Source organism: Grus americana, chromosome 10, assembly GCF_028858705.1.
Source record: "Grus americana isolate bGruAme1 chromosome 10, bGruAme1.mat, whole genome shotgun sequence".
Classification (NCBI taxonomy): domain Eukaryota; kingdom Metazoa; phylum Chordata; class Aves; order Gruiformes; family Gruidae; genus Grus; species Grus americana.
In genome coordinates this window covers 2588833-2608934 of record NC_072861.1, presented here as the reverse complement: position 1 = coordinate 2608934, position 20102 = coordinate 2588833, and the positions used below count along the sequence as shown (strand labels likewise).

General features: G+C 42.2%; 1 protein-coding gene across 3 annotated transcripts in view; it reads left to right on the top strand.

Moving 5' to 3' along the window:
* Window positions 1–1006: 1006 nt before the first annotated feature.
* NPTN (neuroplastin) overlaps window positions 1007–20102 on the top strand; it is a 56318-nt gene continuing 37222 nt past the window's right edge. Inside the window, exon 1 of one of the 3 annotated variants that reach the window (XR_008578613.1) lies at window positions 1007–1275. Coding sequence is in view for 2 of the 3 variants with exons in the window: in XM_054836787.1 (XP_054692762.1) it covers window positions 1188–1275 (88 nt within the window). In the remaining variant the exon portion in view is untranslated. The remainder of the gene's footprint in view (window positions 1276–20102) is intronic. The other 2 variants (XM_054836787.1, XM_054836788.1) reach the window with 2 other exon arrangements.

The following is a 20102-nucleotide window of genomic DNA, read 5'->3' as shown; positions in this document are numbered from 1 at the left end:
AAATCTGGATTTTGAGGGATTTTCTGCCTTTTTTTTTTTTTTTTTTTTTTTTTTTACTCCAGCATCCTTCTCTGCTGGTCTGTTCCATGGTCTCCTGCAACTCTTCTATCTCCCCACTTTGGGTGTGCGTTACAATGACAAGCTCACCTTCAGCAGCAGGCTCCAGCCATTCGTGCCATCCCGTGAGGGAGAACAGTCAGAAATCTGACTTAAATAGCTGCATCGTGCTTACCATCAGCTGGGGTCACCAGCACAGCACAAAGCAACCAGAGCATGAGGAGTACATCTGACCTGGCAAGGACAGTGGCCGTTTTTCGTGACGCTCGGCAGGTCCCACGAAGCGGGAAGGAGTTTTTGTGCTTTCTGTCCCCAACTCCACCGCTAACCTGGGGCAAACACCTTCATTTCCTAACTGTGCAATAAGGACAGGGCCCTTGAAAAAAAACCACATTAACTGGTTTATCTTATATAAAAGAGTAGTGGTGACTGATAAAATCATTTTGGTCTTTCACGGGTGTGTTGGCCTAAAGCTGAGCACTTTGGGGTGCATTTTGCATTCCTCACACCCCGGGCCCTGTAGAATGGCACAGAAAACTCCTAAATTACCCTTTTGCGACTATGACTGGAGCCAAAGTACCGGTTCTTGGCCTGCCTTCCCCTCTATCCGCCGGTATTTTAACCGAGAACCGAGGAGGTGTGGGGCGCTCCTCAGGCTGCAGCTTCGGGGCAGCAGGAGGGACTCCCCCCCGCTTCCAGCCCACACCACCCCTGAGGGGCACCACAACCTCTCAGCGCCGGTGCGAGGCCCGGGGCTGCCCTCCACCGGCCGGGGAGCTCGGCACCTCAGGCGGGGAGCCCGCGGGCTGAAGGCCGGGATCTCCGGAGAGGTGAGGGGGGGGGTAGGTGGCACTGAAGGGAATAACGGCGGCAACATGGCGGCTGAGGGAGAGGGGCGGTGACACGTGACCCCACCCCCTCCCCGGCGCCCCCCGCCCCGCCTCAAATCTCGCGAGAAGTAGCGGCGGCGTCGCGAGAGCGGGCGCTGCGGTAGGAGGTCGGCGGAGAAGGACGGAGCCGGAGCCGCTTCGCTCCCGCCGCCGTCCGCCTCACCCCCTCCCTCCCACCCACCCCCGTCGTCCCCTTCCTTCTCCTCCTCCTGCTTCCCCTTCCCGGTAGCGGACAGGAGGATGCCGCGTTCCGGGCCGCTTCCCGCCGCCTTTTCGCTGTTGCTGGTGACGGCCGCGATCCTGCCGGGACCCGCCGCGGCGCAGAACGGTGAGGGCGGCGGGACAGGGCGGCGGAGGGAAGGGGGGGGGGGTGCGTTGTTATGGGGGTGGCTGTGGCGGGGGACGAGGGTCGAGCTGGGGAGGGTGGGCTCTGCGCTCCGTGGCCGCCCCCTGAGCTCGGGGAGGGGGGGAGTCCCCCGTGTTTTCAGATCCCTCAGGGAAGGGGGGGCTGACAGGGCCGCGCTGTGGCGGTTTCTCTCTGCCCCCCCCCGCCCCTTCCCCGTTTCTCCTGAGGCGTCTCGTGCTGCCGGTAAAATGGAACATCTCCTCCCGCCTACTAAACCTGCATCTGCCGGGCTGCCTTAAATCATTTATAATGCAATAAACCCGTAGTTCCTTAGCAACTAAAGAGGTCCTCTGATAGGAGCGTAAAAGGAGGAGGAAAAAAAAAAAAAACCAACCCCAACCCACCCTTCTCTCTTCCTTGTAGGATAGCATGAGCTAAATCTAGCGCGGCATGCCTCCTCCCTGATGAGTTTGCAGCCAAGTGCATGACAATTAGTGGCAGAACGAAGCTGGCCCAAGAGCGTGAGCCTCCTGCTTGAAGGAAGGTCCCGCAGTGCTTATAAAAATGCATGTCTTATCGTGCGATCCGAAGGCGAGAGCGAGCCGCGAAGGCAGGTTTTTCCCCTCTCCAGAAGTGCCTTAGCACAGTCTTTCTGGAGCGGCTTCTTATGCAGCATCACGGTGAAACTAATGTCGGGGATGCTTTGGCCTGTGAATGCTGTGAAGCGCAGGGATCTTGGCCCACAAGAGACTCTGGTCTACGTGCGTTGGGGAAAATTTACCCAGAAGGAAGGGATACCTTACTAATATACCAATCCCACACAAGGTTTCATCGCTTCATCCTTCTTTCTCTTGCCTTCCTTTCTGCTCTGCAGATATTATTCAATCCTAGCGTTTTCCTGCTGTTGAGTTGAATTTTGCCTTGCAGCATGAGGTCAGCTTTGTTAGCTGCTTGCTCTAGAAGAAACATTCAGGCTTTCAGCATATTTGACAGTGATAGGAGAGATGTAGATGAAAGAAATAATGTCCTGAAGATCCCAGATCAGAATTATTGTCTCAGTATGGGTAGATTTTGCAGTCTAAAACCAGGACGGAGCCTCATGTCTGTTAACCAAACAGAAGCAGCTTTGGCTTCTGCAGCTGCAGGCTTTCAGCAGCGAGGGACTTCTTGTGGAGCCTAAAAGAGTCTGGACAAATTCCACTGGAGTTCAGTGGGAATTAGGGACCTGACTTCCGTGAACTCCCAGGATTGTGCTGGTTGGTCTGAGTTGTGGGTAAAGTCTGGTTCTCCGTTGCAGAGATGCTTCCTGTGATAGCTGTGCCATCAGAGCATCATCGTGGCAGGCTTAACCCATCCGTGCTGCGTTTCCCCCTGTATTTGGGTGAAGCGAGGTGAGCAATCTTCTGACATGCAAGTTAAATGGGTCATGTTCCTGTGCAAGGTGTCAAATGCCGGCAGCTGGTATAACAATTCCAAATAGCTGGTTGGTAGGCAGTGCAAACATTTGGTGTTTGACAGGAGTTAGATGTCTGGAGGTCAACAATGAAATCCATTTTGGGGATAGATGGAAGGCTTTAGCCTTTCTGCGTCTTAATCGTGACTTCCATTCCTGGCATAAAGCTAACCAAGCAGTAGCAGATCTTGGCATGAGGTAAGACTGCAGACCCCAGGTGTGTCCTGCAAGCTCATTAATCTTTATTTGATTAACTAGGGTCATCCAAGTGATTAAATGGTAAGGGAGATTCTGAGTATCTGTGCTGCTGTAGGAGTTTACACAGGTGAGTGAAAACCTATTTGGAAAGGAGTAGAACGCTTGTAGAGGTCCTTCTGAATAAGGTTCATTGCTGCTGTTGGATTTTTACCCCAGTTTGAATGCTGTTGTAACAGAGGGAAACTAAAGATTGTAGGCCCTGCCACAGGGGAACTCTTTTCTTTCAGCAAATAATGGCCAATGAGAGGCTTAATGAAACAGAACAATTCCTCTTTTGCTTTGGCATGAAGAATAGGTAGAGCCTTTTCCTGAATTGTGTATACTCCTTGTAAGTGATTAGAAAAACGATGCTGTGGTTTCAACAGGCACGGGCAAGTATATCAGTGATAACTCTTTTAAAAAAAACCCAACGTATCTAACACACAGGTGTGTGCTTTGAAGGTATAAGGAAGGATCCCAAAATGCATATGCAAGAATTTTATTATCCATTATCGATATGGAGCCATCAGTGCAGTGAAAGGTGATAGTCCAAGTGCTGTTGAAGGCACAGTAACACCACGTGAGTTTAGGATGGTGGAGGAATGGTAATGAACTTGTGGAAACTGCGGGACAGGTCACCTCTCACAGAAAATGCCCAGTGGAATCCTAAGTGTCTGTGGGAAGCAGCCTTTTTTCTGCTTCTGGCAGGAGATCACTGTTGAATTGCCAGTGATTTTTCCAGAAGTAATGTAACTCAGATTATTTTGAATCGGGCTCACCTATAAATTTAAGCTTACTAAAACCGAAAGTAGGTTTTTGACATTTGTATGGATTATTTTTAAAGCTCTTGCATAAACACCTAAAGATCACAGAAAAAATTTACATGTCAGAAATGTACCTTTTCCTGAAAATACTTGTGAGAAACTTGTCAGGTTCTTTGAGGCTGCATTTCTGATGCACACTAGCTCATCGCTTGTATCCAGAGCATAGTTTAGATGAAGTGATGGAAGGGAGGGTTTAGAAAAGAGATGAGGAGGAACAGCTGGAAAAAGCCAGTCTGTCAAGATGATCTGTGTTAAACCTGTAGTTTCCAACTGGTATTTGTTGGAAAATCACTTTAGCGAGCTTCAAAACGGAGAGCATCCTCCTTATGGAACGGTGCTTGACTTGCTACTTGGTGATGAATCACATGCCTTTTCTAGTTGCTGTTTTTTAACCTTTGTGATATCTCTGTTTCTCCAGCTGCTTTTTAAAAAAAAAAAAAAGACTTCAGTGTACTAATACTTTCACCTTAGAGTGTTTGGATTTAAAGGAGCATGGCTATATTTTTACTGTTGTCTAAAATAGATGCTTGGACTGCCCCCATGAAATCCACAGTGCTGCTTCAGCACACCAACATGTGAGTTGAATCGCCAGCAATTTTTCAAGTTCTTCCCTTTTTGGAGCTTTGGTCTGGCAAAGCGTCCTGAAAACCAGACTTTATCATGTATTGTGTAGAGGAGGGAATTCTTAAACATCACATCTTAAAATTGTGAATGCTGACTTAATAAAAACTGCTGGGGTTACTGAAAGCTAGAAATAAAAGTGGAAATAAAACCCAAATGAAGTTAGGTGGTGCTTGTTTAGCTCCGCTCTCTTCATCCTCTGGATGAATGAGGAGGAACTAGCTGGCTGAAAACAGAATGTGGCTTTTTTGTTGGCAGAAAACAATATAGAAATGACCATAAAATCAGGAAAGAGTAGCTTCTTAAAATGAATTTCTTTTTAAAAGAGCAAGTGAAAAACCTTCCTTTAATCCTTGGGATGCTATTTCTGAGTGCTGCTCATCCATTTTGCACTGATTGTTTTCTGACATGATTTTAATGGTCCCCAGATAAAACTAAGAAAGAGTTTCGTACAACGTTTATGGAGTGTGAGTGTGGGCTGAGCATCGAGGAAAATGTTCAAAGTTCTGTTCTCTTTCCCACCATTGCTATTCTCCTTCCTCCTACAACTCCCGCATAGGTAACTTAAATACAAGCAATATGACTAATGTGTATACGCTGGAAAATTGCACCAACTTCTGACAGATCTCAGCTAACAGGTAAAGAGGCAATCACTGCTGGTACTGACATTTCGAACAATAGTTTTAATTATGTCGAAGAACAGTTCAAAGGGAGGGACTCTGTGGAACTACTTTTCAATGATGAAATACACTGAGAGCGTTAAATGTCCTTACAACATACTACTGTATGAAGACTTCTTGTTAAATTCATGAATGGGGCGCTTTCTTCCCTTCACAATGAGCTATTTCTTTTGCTGTAAGTACTACTTTAGAGAAGGCAATTGTAAAAACTTGCATCGTAAAGGACAATGTTAGCCTGTGATTCATCCTTGGGCTGTAAAGCGTTCAAATTCTTCTTTACTTCAAGTGCTGGAGGTGCTGCAGCTCCCACTGATGAACCTGTGAAGATTCAGAGTTAGATAAACTGTTTCTGCTTATCTATTAGCTGGAAAGATCTTCTGTAAATGTAACCTAAACCTGCTTTTTGGGGGTTTTTTTAGGCTTTTTACTCTTTTTATCCATGCAGTTTAGAGTGGGAAGGAGGGTGTTACCTTCTCATCAGCAACGACTGTGTACTTCTCCAGGTTAATTGTCCTGGTTGTTCTTGGTAAGTTGCATTTTTCTGGCTGCTCCTGGTGCTTTTTTGTGGATTTTCTTCAGTCACGTTTTCTGGAGTGTGATGTGTAAAACCGGACATGCTTCCAGTTGGGACCAGACCAAGGTTCAGTGGAGTGGAAGGATCACTCAATGTGTCTTGCATATGGCATTCCTGTTTGCATCACAAGACAAATGGCTTCTTACAATAAAACATTTCTTGACTCATGTCCAGTGGGATCCTTTATGGTGGTCAGATCTTACATTGCACTCCTTTACTGCTGAAACCAAGTAGTTCTTATTAAGATGTTCTTATTAAGTGGCATCTCGCCTACTTCTGATGTCTTTCCCCCAGTTGTCAAAAGTCTTATCTTCTTGAGCGTGCAACCCTACGTTAGCTTGCTTTGGTTTTATCAGCTTAAGAGACCCTCTAGCCCATCATCGGTCTTACTTCATTCTGTTTTCCATCTACTTGTCTGTGTACTGTATCTCGTAAAAAAAAAAAAAAAAAACAAACCAAAACAAACCACATGTGGTACACTGAGCTACGTTAATGAGATTTTATTTTTGGTTATGAGGCTCTTGTACAGGGCAGTATTAAAAGCTTTACTAAAATTAGGAAACCTGTGTCTGTTCTTTCTCCTTTGGAGTCACCTTTGGTTTTTATTAACTTTGTAGTAGGAGGTTACATTGTCACGGGCAAGCTGTATCAAACCACAGGCAAGCAATACGGCTCTGTTCTTCCCTCCCCCAAGCCCTTCTCTGTTTTTTGAGCACTTCCACGCAGATTTCTCCTGTTCTTTCTGGAGGTTGAAATGGGATTGACTGGTCTGCAATTCCACAGTCTTTCCATTTTAAACATGGGCCCTGTCTGCCCTTCCCCCCCCCCCTTTTTTTGGTGTTGAAGGAGATTCAGTCTCAACTTATAATTTCAACCTGGATTGAATGTCTGTATCTGTGTCAAAACTTGAAAGGATTTATCCCCTAGTAAGATAACTACTGTAGACTTTTAAAAATTCATGCCCTGTTGATAAGCTTGAAGCTAATTTGGGTCATCTGTGTGGTTGAAGTCACTGCTTGTGTGCTGACGCAAACTCATTCAAGAAAAAAGACAATAACTTCTGAAGCTGGGAAAGGTTCTTCATCTTATGGTGTCAGAAGCTGTAGATCTCTGCTATAATAAAGAATGAGAAGTTTTTTGAGAGCCAGATGGTTTGGTTTTGTGGGGGTTTTTTTACCGTTCCTGCTCAGAATGCCGTGGAAAACAGCACCATCACATCAACGTAGTATCTTGGCTGCTGGAAGGTGTGTATGCGTGGGGGGAAGCGTGAATGGTGGGCTCTGATCCTGGGAAGCAGATATTGAGTAAATATGACCCCAAGTGGCTTGCTGTTGAAGAGCTGTAGCATAGGAGAGCCTTTATTCTTTTCTTAATGGCTTTGATGTTGAAATGGGGTTGGGATAGCAGAGATCTCTGCTTTTGAAGGAGGGAGGGAGAGGCGTTGTGTCTGTCTTCCGCTCTTCGGAGGTGTAGTTGGAACTTTAGTATGTAAGATGGAGTCTCAGGGAGACAATGTTTTTATTAACTGTGTTAGCTGTTGATACTGGGTTGGAAGCCTTTTGATATATCAAAGAAAAAGCAGGGGCAAGGACGTTCTGAAAGAACAAAATTTCCAGTTGAGGAGGAGTAAAGTGCCCAAGACAGTAGGTGACTAGCTAAATGGATTTGCATTGTGAGACCTTTTTGTAAAGGAAAATTAGATCATAATGTCCTGTTCTGGTTTGAATAAAGAAAAAAAAAAAGGTCTTAAATTGCTCTAATTTGTATAGGCTTGTTTTACATTGCATGTTTTAAAATGCCACGTTAATGAATCTGTTGAGCCAAAGTGCTACTTAGTGTAGCTACTTACTACTTCCCACATTTTGTGAATTATTGGTAGCTTTGAATGCACATAGGGATCATGATGGCTCTCCCCAGAGCTTGTGGTTTCTTTGGGAACCTAAACTAAATGCATTTCCTGATAGGTGTAATGAAGATATGAGAAAATAAGAGGAAGGGGAACATAATAGACTAGAAGAGGGAAGATGCAAAAAGATGCCATCGGTCCAAAACTCTTAGGAGTAAAAGTGGGTGAAAAAAGTATTAAATTCTGGGAGGGTGGTAAAACTGACAAAGAATATTTTTTAAATTAAAAAAGAGAAAATTGAACTTAAATGCCTAGAAAAAGAGCTTGACAAGGATTTCGGCAATGCAGTAGGCTCCCAACAGACATCATGGCAGACCAAAATAATTTGGTGAAGGCGTGCAGCAGGAGTTTGAAAAAAACAGATGCTTGAGTGCATTTTTAAAAAACGAGTAGATACCATATTGACTGGAATTTTTTTTTTGCCTAGCTTGTTAGAAAAGCTTTGTGGTAGTCAGCTAGGATAATCTTACCTTACAGGTCCAAATTGTAAATGTGAAAGTATTTTAATTCCTATCCTGTTCATTCAGACTCCTAATAATGAATTATGTGATGCTAATCTGGTTGAAATGCAGTTATAAATTGGAGTTCAGCTGCAGTGTTTCTGTTAGTCTTGGTAAATTCATGCAAATGTTGTAATGTTAAGAAGCTCTTGTCTTCCCATGATGCTAAACATAGCATGCAATGATTGACATAAGCGTTCAAAATATTACATGATGCCTTCTTGCTTGAGGAAAATCAGGAATTAATGTTACAGTCCAGAGCTTAAAAGAGCGGTGAAGATTGCTCCAGAGATGGTTGTGTAAGTTAGGGTGGCTTGGCTTGGAAAGGCAAGGATACAGGATCTGAGATGGTGAAAGACATTGTTAGAGTTGGATACAGGTGGTTTTATTTTCTGTTTGTTTTGGTTTAATTCTCAGTGCAGGAAAAGATAATGAATAGATGGGAAGGATAAAATAAACGCTACGTGCAGATTACTTTGATCTGTGGTACGTAGCTTTCCATGGCACCACGAAAGCTGGTCTCTTGGGCACAAGACTGGCAAGATTAGCCAGGCTACTGTGTGCAAGGATTATCTCTTCCCCTGAATTATGGGTGGGGTGAGGGTAGCCTGGTGCTAAAATTCTGTAGCGTTGCAGAAGACAGACTGGTTTTAATTCTCTTTTTGAGCAGGTTATGACCATCGTTATGCAGGCTGATAGAGCAAAGAATTGGAAGATCCATAATGTACAGTTTTGCAGTATGTTGTTGATCTTGTATTCTATATATCTTCAATATAGGCAGCAAACTTCTGTTAAAACTGTTAATTTCTGCTTGAGGTGTTCTGACCTGTATGCACAGATAGTTTAACTAAAGCAACTTTTTTTCAGGGAATTTAATATTGTTTCGTTCTCTCTTCTTTGCTTTAAGCATCCAAGGTTGTGAGCAGTTGACTCCCACTCTTGCATTTTATGCTATTACATGTCTTTATGATTTTTATAGAAGTGTGATGACATTAATTCACATTTTGGGGTCTAGCTTGAAATGAGAAAAACTTATATCGCAGTATGTAACTTGAAATACTTCTTAGTTCTACATACCCATCTAGAAAACTTGTAAAAATTCTGTTCTAGTATCAAAATCTGTGCGTACAACTCTCCTGCAAATCTCCTCAATGTCTGAAAAATCGGCCTCTCCCAAAATTAAGATTTTTACAGGTGGGCAAAACTCTTACCATAGCAAAGTTTCATAGTTGAGTCTTAATAATAAAGTGCACGCTGGGGTGTTCTGTTAGAGAAGGAAGAAGTCTTTAATTTCTGGATCCTCACTGATGGGGATGTCTAAAGTTTCTGAGACCTCAGCAGATGTTGTCCTCTGCCACTTTGGACTGCCACCCTATACCGCTGATTTTAAGTCTGTGCACTCCCGTGTAACCTTTATTTAGAAAGGGGAGGTTATCGCAGAAAAAGATTAAAAACTATTCTGATGAGGTTTGAGGAGGGAGTTAAGAGGTCGAGATCAAACAAAGCCAAGAATAAATGACATGGAGGAAATAAATAAGTAAATGTGAGTGTGTGTGTGTGTGTACATATATGTATAAAGTCTACTGAATTTAGTAAGAAATGTAACAGGATGTAACACATTGCAGTTTTAAGCCAGGTAGTCACCAAATAAGCAAACTCTTATTCTGAGCATGATGCATTATCCTGTATTTCTCAAATTTGTAGCTGAAGACTTTCAGTGTAGGTTCTGTCAGGCAGCTTAGTTTACACTTGTGATAGATTACCTTAATGACCCTAGGAAATAAATAGGAACCTCAGAATTTGGAGATACTATTTATTCAGCGTTCGCATATGGTAAAACAAGTTCTGCAGCAAGCTTTTTTCCTCGTGTTATGACTGCCAGGCTACATAAACAGTGAGTTCAGCAGTTAGCTGCTGTTGAGGCTTACCACTTCACTGGAAGAGAGTTGCCTTGGGGAAGCATTTTCAAAATCCTGAAGCAACTGAACAGCGAGGTTTTATGACTCGGAGCCAGTCTCCACCTAGTCTTTGGAAGTCTCCTCTGGATGGGACTCCTCTTCTGTATTTATGTATGTTGGGAAGCTAGAGCTTGCCTGGTTTCTGGCTTTTTTTTTTTTTTTGGGGGGGGGGGGGGATGTTTCCCCACTGCTTTTTCATGCTGAAGAAGAGAGTCTGACAAATTGAGCAGAGCTATGACCGGTGCTACGCTATGTATGACCCATCCGATTAGAAAGAAGTGATTTTTTTTTTTTTTATTTAACCTAATGATAAAATCTGAATATATCCTGGGCATACTGGAGGACTTGGTGCAGATACTTCCAAAGGGCAGGTGAAAGAATTGACTTTGGCAGTTGAAGAGATAGATCTTTTGGTTATACTTGGTGAGCTTTTCTTTTGTACAACTGCTCTAAATCGGTACCGAGAAAAATCCATTCAGCTTGCCGTTCCTGTTGTGCTTAATTTTGCTTTAAGAAGTGGTCTATTTGGTGCCTGCTTGGTCTCCGTAAATGTAGAAACTAATGATGCCCAAGTGGCTGTGCTTTTCTGCTTGTTGTCCAACGTGATGGTAGTAGAAATGTTTTCATTTCCAGGAACCAACTGCTTGAAGTAGAAGGGACAGTTCGCGTTATCTCCCTGGTTTTGAGGGTACTGAACCTAATGTGAGACTGAGATACACAGTATTGATGGTTTGCTTTCAGACTTGATTGCTGAAAAACCTGTCAGTTAAAAATTTTATCGCTTTGTTGCAAGTTCTGTAGTGCTCAGTAGCAACATATGGTCTCACTTAAGGTTACAAGATAGATTTAAGCAAAGCTGCATGTTTTGGGTCTCAGACTCCCAAAGCTGCTATTTTTAGTGGTAGCGGGATCAATTTAGTGACCCCAATCTTGAGCCATATGGAGTAAGAAGAAGAAGTCATCAGGTTTGGTTTCTGGGAAGGGAACTAGTTGGGAGAATGGAGCAAAAATGACAGGGCAGAGAGAAGTAGCTTTTAAGGAGCTATAAATAACAGCCAAGGCAGGAGCTGTAAAAGGGCATGGATGAATATGGTACTACTTAATCTCTTTCTTTGTACACCTCCATCTTCTCAAATCTTGCTTTAACTAGATACAACAAGGTATGTGGCTTTTTAGTACACAGTAAGTGTCTGGGAGTTATAGTTGTCAGTGGCCTACATTCAGATTTTTCAGCAAAGCATTATCACGTTCTTTTTGTTGTCCCTTTATTTATGCCTCTTTTAGGCAGCAAATTAACTGCAGGGATGATTTATCCTTTTAACGGCACCTACCAAATGTTAACCTGGCATTGGCTGCCCAGTCAGTACCAGTAGGAAAGCACCTCGTCCTGCATTGCTGCTCTTCTGTTTTGGGGCCTCAGTGTGACCAAAAAAAAAAGTGGATTTGTAGTTCCCAAAGGGTTTTCCAAATATTACACTGTCATCCTCTTTTTGCAGACTGAACCTGAGCTCTTGCCTCTCAAAGATGGAAAATTACTAAACAAACTTTTCAGTTTCTTTGTGGAAATGTAAACATGCTTTAAGATGGCAATGAGAACATCACCTCTGCTTTAGGAGAATCATCAGTAGCAAACTTGTGAAGGTTGGCAGAAGATCACTATATGTTTGCCCTGTTCTTGCCACGAGCACCACTATTAAAGGCCTGGTACAGGATAAAAATCTTTCAATGCTTTTGTCTGGTCTCTGGTGAAGTATTTAAAAAATACCTTTTAATCTTGTTGTAAAGTAACTGCACAATTGAATGTGGTCTTTGGTTCAAGAGCAAGTGAAAGGCTTCTTAGTGTCATCATTGTATTAAGTACAACAGCTCTTTAACAGTGCTGCTATATAAAATAGAAGTAGTACCTTTTTTACTTGAATTTAGGGAGATGATTCAAATTAAATTTTAACCATTTATACTCTTCTCACACAACAAAATCTCTAAAATATATTTAAAAAGAGAGTTTAAATACATCTCAGCTGTGGGCCTGGACCTCCTGGTATTGAATAGGCTGAACTTGAGTTCTAATGGTTCGGGCATGGCAGATCTTGCCACTAGCTTCTGTGTAGTGCTTTTTTCTTTGAGATCTCATCAGCTTTACACTGAAGTCATGTCAAACCTTTGCCTTTCAGGCTTCTAGTTTTTACTCCCATCAAGCTGTCTGCGTAAATGCACCGTACCAGTGATGTGATGCTACTGCTGCTGAGTTCAAAAAATCAGAAGAATTTCCGAATTAATGTTTAAAGACTTAGTGAACTGCTAGGGGGCTTTACTTTTTTTTCTTCTTGCAGAAGCTTTATAGCAGATACAGGTTTGGGTTTTGTGTGTCATGTTGTCCCCATCCCCCCGTCATCTGTTGTTTTCCCCCCCTGTCCTGTCCCCCCCCAATTAGTATTGGTAACACAGTGGGGTTTTTTTGTAGATTTTCTTCTTTATACTGAACAACAGAACAGATTTCTGTCAGTATTTTATGTCAGCTCCCTTTTATGCTGCCTACTTGAAGAGTCCAAATCTGCTTGGCCCTTAATTGGATTGTTTCTTTTGCTGCAAAAGAAAGAGGAATAGGAGAGTCTGCTCAAGAGGGCTCCAGGTTGTGTTTAAGGCTGTAAGGCTGGCTCTCCTAACTAGAAAACCTACAAGCTCAAAAATGAGCCCCTTTAACCATGACTGGCATTTTGGGGGGTTTTGTTGCCCCCAAATTAGGAGATCTCAGTGGCTCAGCTCCCTGTGATGAGCAGCAGCCTTTGGCTGCAGGAAGGTGATTTTTGCGCGTGGATTAGGATGCGCAGGGTGGGTAATCACCGGTTAGGCTTGCATTAATCTTGGCCGATACTGAACTTGAATTTCATCTCATAAATAGCGATGGTTGATGCTGCAGAGGAGCTGCCCTCAGAAGTTTATTTTTGTACTAATAATCTAAGCGGTGTCAGTAGGCCGTGTGAGATCAAACCCCAGGTCCGAGGAAGGATCCGATTTATGACGTAACCCTGATGTGGCCGCATGTACTGGCACAAAGTGCTGGGAAGGGCAAGGCTATTTCTACAGGCATGTCCTATATATGAGCGGTAAGTGATGGTAGATGGCTTGGTGTGGATGTCTGAGTTAGCAAATCCTTCCTGTGGTCAAAGGCATGTTCTTAGAGTAATAGACGTGTCAGGGAGAAGCTGAATTGTGCTGTAGAAATGGCTTGAAGAAAAAATATTAGTAAAAAAAATGCAACTTAGAACAAGCATTTCTCAATTTGCAAAGGAGCGTAAGTCTGGCAAACAAATTGCGGCATCTCTGCTGCTTTTTAATACATTATCTTCCTGCCTTCCTCTTCCTTGTAGCTGGAATAATATAATGGTGTTTTGGAGAACGGGCTGTCCGCTGCTGCTTGTGCATGCTGCGTAGCTTGTCTGACCAGACCAGGGAGATCAAGACCTGACCTGCTAGAGGTGTGTTTTTCTCTGAAGTTAGCAGTAATTTTCTCCAGCTATGGAAATCATAAACTTTTGAATAAGTAAATAAAGCATCCCTCCTCTGACCATCTCCTGCAGCGGGGGCCAATATTTTACATATTGTTTTTGGGCAGATCTTGCTCTGTTAAAAGCTGAACTCTGATTTACGTTTAAAAATGTATCGTACCTTCTGCTAATGACATTTCTTGTGCATATAGGGATTTTTTTCCTGAATGACTTATTCTCAGCCCTGCCTGGGATTGTGTGACCTCTTACATAACCCAACAATTCTGGAAAGGGCATTTCTTTTAAAAGGTCGGTGTATTAAAACGTCCTGCTGCTTCATCGTGGATGACACAAAGCAGCTTGTACTTCTGCAGAATGCATAAAAGGGGAAAATAGAGGTTTGCCATTCAGTATGTGCTTCCTTTATGCTAAAAAGAAATGTAATCAGTCTTCTTTCAAACACGTTTGTTGGATCGGGAAAGGTTAAAGCAAAATTGAGGAGTGCTTTAAACCTTTAGCTCTCTAATGGCATAGTCTGAGGATTTTAAATACCTAATCTGAACACAAGATATTTTTTGTTATCCTTACCAACATTTTATAGTGTTTTCAGTATCTTCAAGATGCAAATCTGGTGGTCTTAAAATTTTTTTGAGATCTTTATCATGCAGGCCTCAGTTGCTCTGTTAGATGTGAACACTGGGCAAATTTAAATTGCTGTCCACGGTAGCTCAGCTTTTCTGTGTTGTGAAGCTGAATTCCTTCCCGCTTATTTCCAGGGAGTGGGTTCCTAGTTGTTAACAATTTATTTTTTTCAATATACGGGAGCTTTTCTGCTCCTGTGTCTTTGAGCTTTAGAGAAATTCCTGTGTATTCCTTGGCTAGAACTATCATATTTCTGTAGTGACCTAAAAAAAGGAGTTAAAACTGAAGTGCTGGCTTTTTTTTTTTTCCCCTTTCCTCCCTGCGTGGATGATGGTAAGTCTTTTGTCCCTAAGTTGTGCCAGGGAGAAGCATAAATGGAAAGAACAGGAGAATAATGCCTGCCTGGTTTCTCAAAGCTTAATCTTTGGAAAAAACCTTTGAGAAACCAGTCAACACATCTCCATGGAAGAAAAATCTCTTGTGATAAATGCTTCTTGATGCGTTCAAGCCAGCTTCTTGACAGCGTGTGCTCTTCTGAACGACCGAGTGTGCAAAAGCAGCATTTGCTACACAATTAAATAGTTCTAAAAAGGCTTGGCATAGGCATCCTGCACTATGCCAGCATCAGGCAAGCAGCATCCCCAGCTCTTTCAGGTGGTTAGGTTGGGTGCCTGATACCAACAGATAGTTTGAGTGCTCGTTCTGTAGGTGTCTGTAGATAAGGGGATTTTTTTGCTTTCAGATTGCAATAGTTTATAGCTCAAGGTCTTACTAGAGGGAGAGTGTGAATACTTGGTGAACCTGATTACCACTTACACATCTGCTTTGAATCCCTAATCAGTTGACTAGAGAATTAAAACTGCCTTTAGTCACTTGACTCTTGCATCAATCCTCCAACGCCCGAGCCCTTTAGTTTGTAGTCAGCCCAGAGGAACGTTTTCTAGTCACGCGTGTAGCATTCCTGAATGTGGTGATGACAAGCCTTTTGGGATTTTAAGGTATTTTTAATATTAAAGACTGCCTTGTGTTCTGCTGGCGTGGCCCTGAATTGAGACGCATGTCCTTTGTGAGGAGCAGCTTGCCGTTTTCCTGGAATCGCTGAAATGGCTTTGTCATCCACATTTAAGCGGTGTTACATAAGCCGTTGGTCTACGCGAACTGCCAAATGAAGTTACCCAGACTTGCCTTTTTTTAAAGCACGTGATTGAAATGCCACATAGCTAACTATAATTCTGTTCAGGATATTGTCTTCTGTGCTACTTGCCGTGTACGTGAGTCGCTTCAGTTCTTGACTGATGCCCTTTAATATCTTCATTGAAATATGAAAAAATGTGCTTTTTGAGGCACTGAACAAATGCATGGAGTTGCTGTTGATCCGGATACCATTAACACAGGCAAGTTAACGCACCCTTCAGATTGAGCAGAGCCGGTTTCTTTGTCGATCTGTTGTTTATTTGGAGAGCGTTGGTCCGAGCATTATAAGAGAGAGTTTTTTCTATATTTCCAATGGAAGTGAATGCTTTAATATCATGTCTGCAGTGGTATTTACAAATGTCTGTCCAACCAGGATGTCCAAAGCAGAGAGGCTTGGGGCTTTCTAGTTTATAATCCTTCAACGCCTCTAAGTAGACAGGCTTAAAACAAAAACCAGACTTTTGTCAGGAAGAAGCTATAAATTGAAGATAGAGCTTGCACTCGGTAGAAAATGAGCTGCAATTGGGACTGCAGAATACATGTTAGGGACAAGCTTGTGCAAAAATAGCATCTTTTTACCCCATGTCTGCTCCTCATGTGTCATCTGAATAGCAGTTAGTTTATGCATGCTTTAGTTATCAGCACTTTTAAGTCATTTGCAGAAAAATATAGAAGTTGCTGAGTTATACGTCGTTAACAAAGTGAACAATTAAATGTTGATATCAAGGTTTGCTTACCACGGAATGTATTTCAGTTTTGTCCCATAGTTTTTTCCAGTAACTAAGTGAAATACCAAGTTTCCCCATTGTTTGTAAAAGACCTGAGTCAGCGTTCCAGTTACTTCTTCAGACTGTCCTCTTTTATAGTACCAGAGAACTAGAAGAACTTTGTTCTTTCCAGCTAAAGAACTAGGCAAAAAGAGCTGTGAACTCCCACACTTCAAAATGTGACTGTAGCCAGCAGGCTGACATCAACATGGAGCCAAAGTGAGTCAGAACAAGAAATTAATATCTATTCCCTATTCTTCTCTTGCTGGATGTTCCAGACTTGAATCTATTTTCACGTCTTCTACCTTATGGTATCAAACATACAGGTATGGAGTTGTTGCAAAAGTCAAAGAATTGTAAGCGCTATCCACAACACATGAAATCCTGTGTGAATAGGAGATAGATGTCCAGAGAAGGTTTCTGAACCCACGCAGTTTATATGATGAGGATATATTTGGAGTGAAAGTAATTTCCTGAAATTGGAAGTGCGTAGCTGTAACTGCTATGACACACCAGTGTCTTTTTTTACCCAGTAGTGTTCCTATGAACTGTGCTTTGATGTGTTTTTTCAGTGAATTATGGTTACTGAGATCAGTTTTTGCACAATAAAAGTGACCATAAAATAACAGTTGCACTTGAAAGTCATTTTGGTCTCAAGTTAAGCATTGCTTTTTTATTCCGAGGTAACTCTTGCGTAAAAGCATCCGTCGTGTGAACGTATGTGGGAGAAGATGAATGGGCAGGTCGAGGGCCTCAACCTGATCCAAGGGTTTTATGTCTTGGGGAGGCAGTTGGACCAGAGGACCTTCAGAAATCCTTTCCAGTCTGAATTCTCTGATTTATAATCCAGAAGCTGATCACTGTGTCCTTTTCTCCATCCATCTGTGCAGAGAAGTCTCCTGGCTACGTGAGGCATGTTCCCAGGATGGTCTTGCAACAGCCGAAGGCTCTGAAACCATTTACTTAAGGACTCTGTGAATTTTACTTCAGCAAACAAATGAAATAAGTTTGTCCATAAATCTTTTTGCATGTCAAACTTAAGCAAGGTTTTTCTAATGCACAGAGAAATGAGGAATGTTGGTCTGAATCCAGAAAACATTAATCCTCATGGCTGCCTCAGGTTTCCCTCTCTGTGAAATGAATCTAACATTACATCACAGGCTTGTGCATTTTATATGATTCTTTCTGGGTAATGTTTTACTCTGTAGCAAGTCATAACCTACCTTCAGCTATATAGAGCTGCAAGATGAGATTGCAGGAATTACTTTCATGTATTGCTCCAGTTCTTAGTGTGCCTATGGATGATATAGGCTCATCTGGATGTCTGATACACGTGTCTAAGGGCAGTTTTTAAAGCTGCTTCTGTAGTTGGCTAAAGAATAGGGCAAAGCCGAGCAAGAAAATTCCCTTTTTTTGTGATTTTATGGAACTGGTGTGGTGCATTTTGGAGACTATAGCCAAAGGTTGTCGGATGGCAGTGGTGAGTCAGCAAAGAGGCCAGGGAGTGCACTGTAAAACTTTACTCCATCTTTTATCAGTGAAGTGATTAAGACCAAACCCCTTCCTTATCAGTGATGGGATTAAACCCCATGCTTTCTAGTGATAAAAGAATGGGAAACCATCAAACCTCCTAGATGACAGGTGAAAACAGGCAGGATGCCTTAGTGCTTTCCATGGAATTGAAGTTATCTTTACCTCCAGCTGGGGTGCTGTCACTTTTTTGTAGATTTGACTAATTTAAAATGCTTTGGTTTAATAAAGGTGAGCATTGGAAAGAAACTAAACATTAATTAGGCTGCCTTTTTTTTCATCCTGAGTGAGGTAAAAATGCAGTGCTTGGACAAAGTGATGGTGGGTTTTTGCTGCCCTCAAAAAAAAATTTATCACTTGATTCACACCTTTCAATGAAGAAGAAGAAGGTGTTAATTAGACAGCTTACCAGTTTAAGTAGCAGACACTAGGTGTGGGGGTTTTCAAAGACCAGATGATGGGTGCTGGAGGAAAAAGGAGAAGGAGGAGGAGGGCAGCTTATTGTGGTTTTCTTTTATAGTCTGATGGAAGTTATAAGTGAGACTGTTGCCATATAATAAGGGTGAAAATAAGCAAAAATGAGGGCAGAGCAAAACCTGCTGAGAAGGGCTTTGTGGGCTGCCCAAGATCATCTGTGCTTTCATATTTTAATGAAGTCTTTACAGCCAGCACTTAGTTTCATCTGTCTGGCCTTTCCTTGGAAGGAGATGGTTGTCCCTGCAAATGCAGTGTTTGAGGAGCATGTGAAGTTTTGCATCTGGTTATGTTATATTCTTCCCTTTTGAATCCTCCTAACTGGAGTTTTTTCTTAATTCCACTACAGAAGATCAAGCGATTTATTTGTTTGCTCTGAAGCATGTGCCAGTGGTGGTAAAGCTTTGTTTCATTTTACCTGTGCAGAGCCTAGGGTACTTGGAGAAGCTGGAAGATGGTGGGGTTTTTTGTTTTTGTTTTTTTTAAATAAAATTAAAAAACCAAACTGCATAATCCAGAATACCAATTAGGAAGAAGGTGTAAAAACAGTTTCATGAAGAGACCTCACTGAAAGTGTTAACCCTAATGCTTGGTTTTGGTGGCAGAATTTCAATACCAAGGGTGATAGCACTTGCTAGAGTAATGTATCAGTACCTCACATTTTGGATAACGCTGGTCTATAGAACATATAAAACTTTACTTTGGCAAAGATACTTATACTTGGCTTTTTGCTATTCCTTTCAGGAAAGTTATTCCCAAAGGCATGTATTTACAAAAATGAATTACGCTATATTAATAAGGAAATTTTTTAATGGGTTTTCAGAGACAAAGGGAAACAAAAAAGGGCTAGCTTAGCTCTACTTTATAAATAAGTGGAATTGCAGGCAAAGCTCTCAACCAATGCACAGAAATAAAATCTCCAGAACCGTGCTAAAGGCCTGAGAGCAGTGGAAAAGCGGTCAAATACAGACATATGGTGGGCTAATAGGACAAATAGGAAACATCAGCCTCTTGCTGTTTACGTGATGGTTTTCATTGTAAATACAGACAATCTGTAGAGCATTTGTCCCAAACCAGTCTGCGTTTTATCTGTGTGTTGTGGGCTCATACCGCAAATCGGGTTTACTTTTGCACTAGCTTTGCAGACTCTCTTTTCTGAGCTTTGACCCTGTGTCTTCTTTCTTTGTGTAAGTGGAATTCACTACAAGATAAAGATTTGATCAAGATAGGGTAGGAGCCTTATCTTGCTTGATGGAGGTATGCACTGCTTTGACCCTGACTGTAAAATTGCTTTGTTACAGTTATATTCCTTGTGGTTGAAAATGTCCTTGGAAATATATGGCATTTCCTTCATTTGGGTCACCTTTTTATGTTCTCGTGTGCGCGTCCTGCTCTGAACCTCAACAGCTCCTTGTGCTCTTGGGCTTCATAGCTTCTTGTTTCCAAGTCTTTGCAGACTCTTGCTTTCAAGACGGTTGCCTCTTGCTGTTTGGTGTTGATGGTGGTGTGCTTGTTTTCAGCTTTAATCTTCATGCTTGACATATGTAAAAGTGAGAGAAAATTAGTTTGTTCTATGTTAGGGCTTTTTGCAGTTCTGTGCTTCATTTAAACCTGGTTGTTTCAGTCTTTGCTGGGAACTGGTTTAATGTTTGCTTGCCTCTGCTAGCATGTACCTACGTTTTCTTAAGGCAAAACCTAGCTTTATTTTTTTTAAACCCCTTTCTGTAGACTGAACTTTAACTTGGGAAGATCAATATTCTCCCTGCGTTGCTTCTCTGGTGCCATTGGCATTGATTCTTTTGCAACCTAGTGCATCTTGTGTTACGTTTCAGTAATAAAAGGATATTTAAATCAAAAGCGCAATCATTTCTGCAACTCAAGCGTGATTTTTGTCAGGTACTGCTTTCTGTGTATTCTTAGACTAGTAGGTCTCTGCTAGCATATTTTATAGTAATTGTTGATAT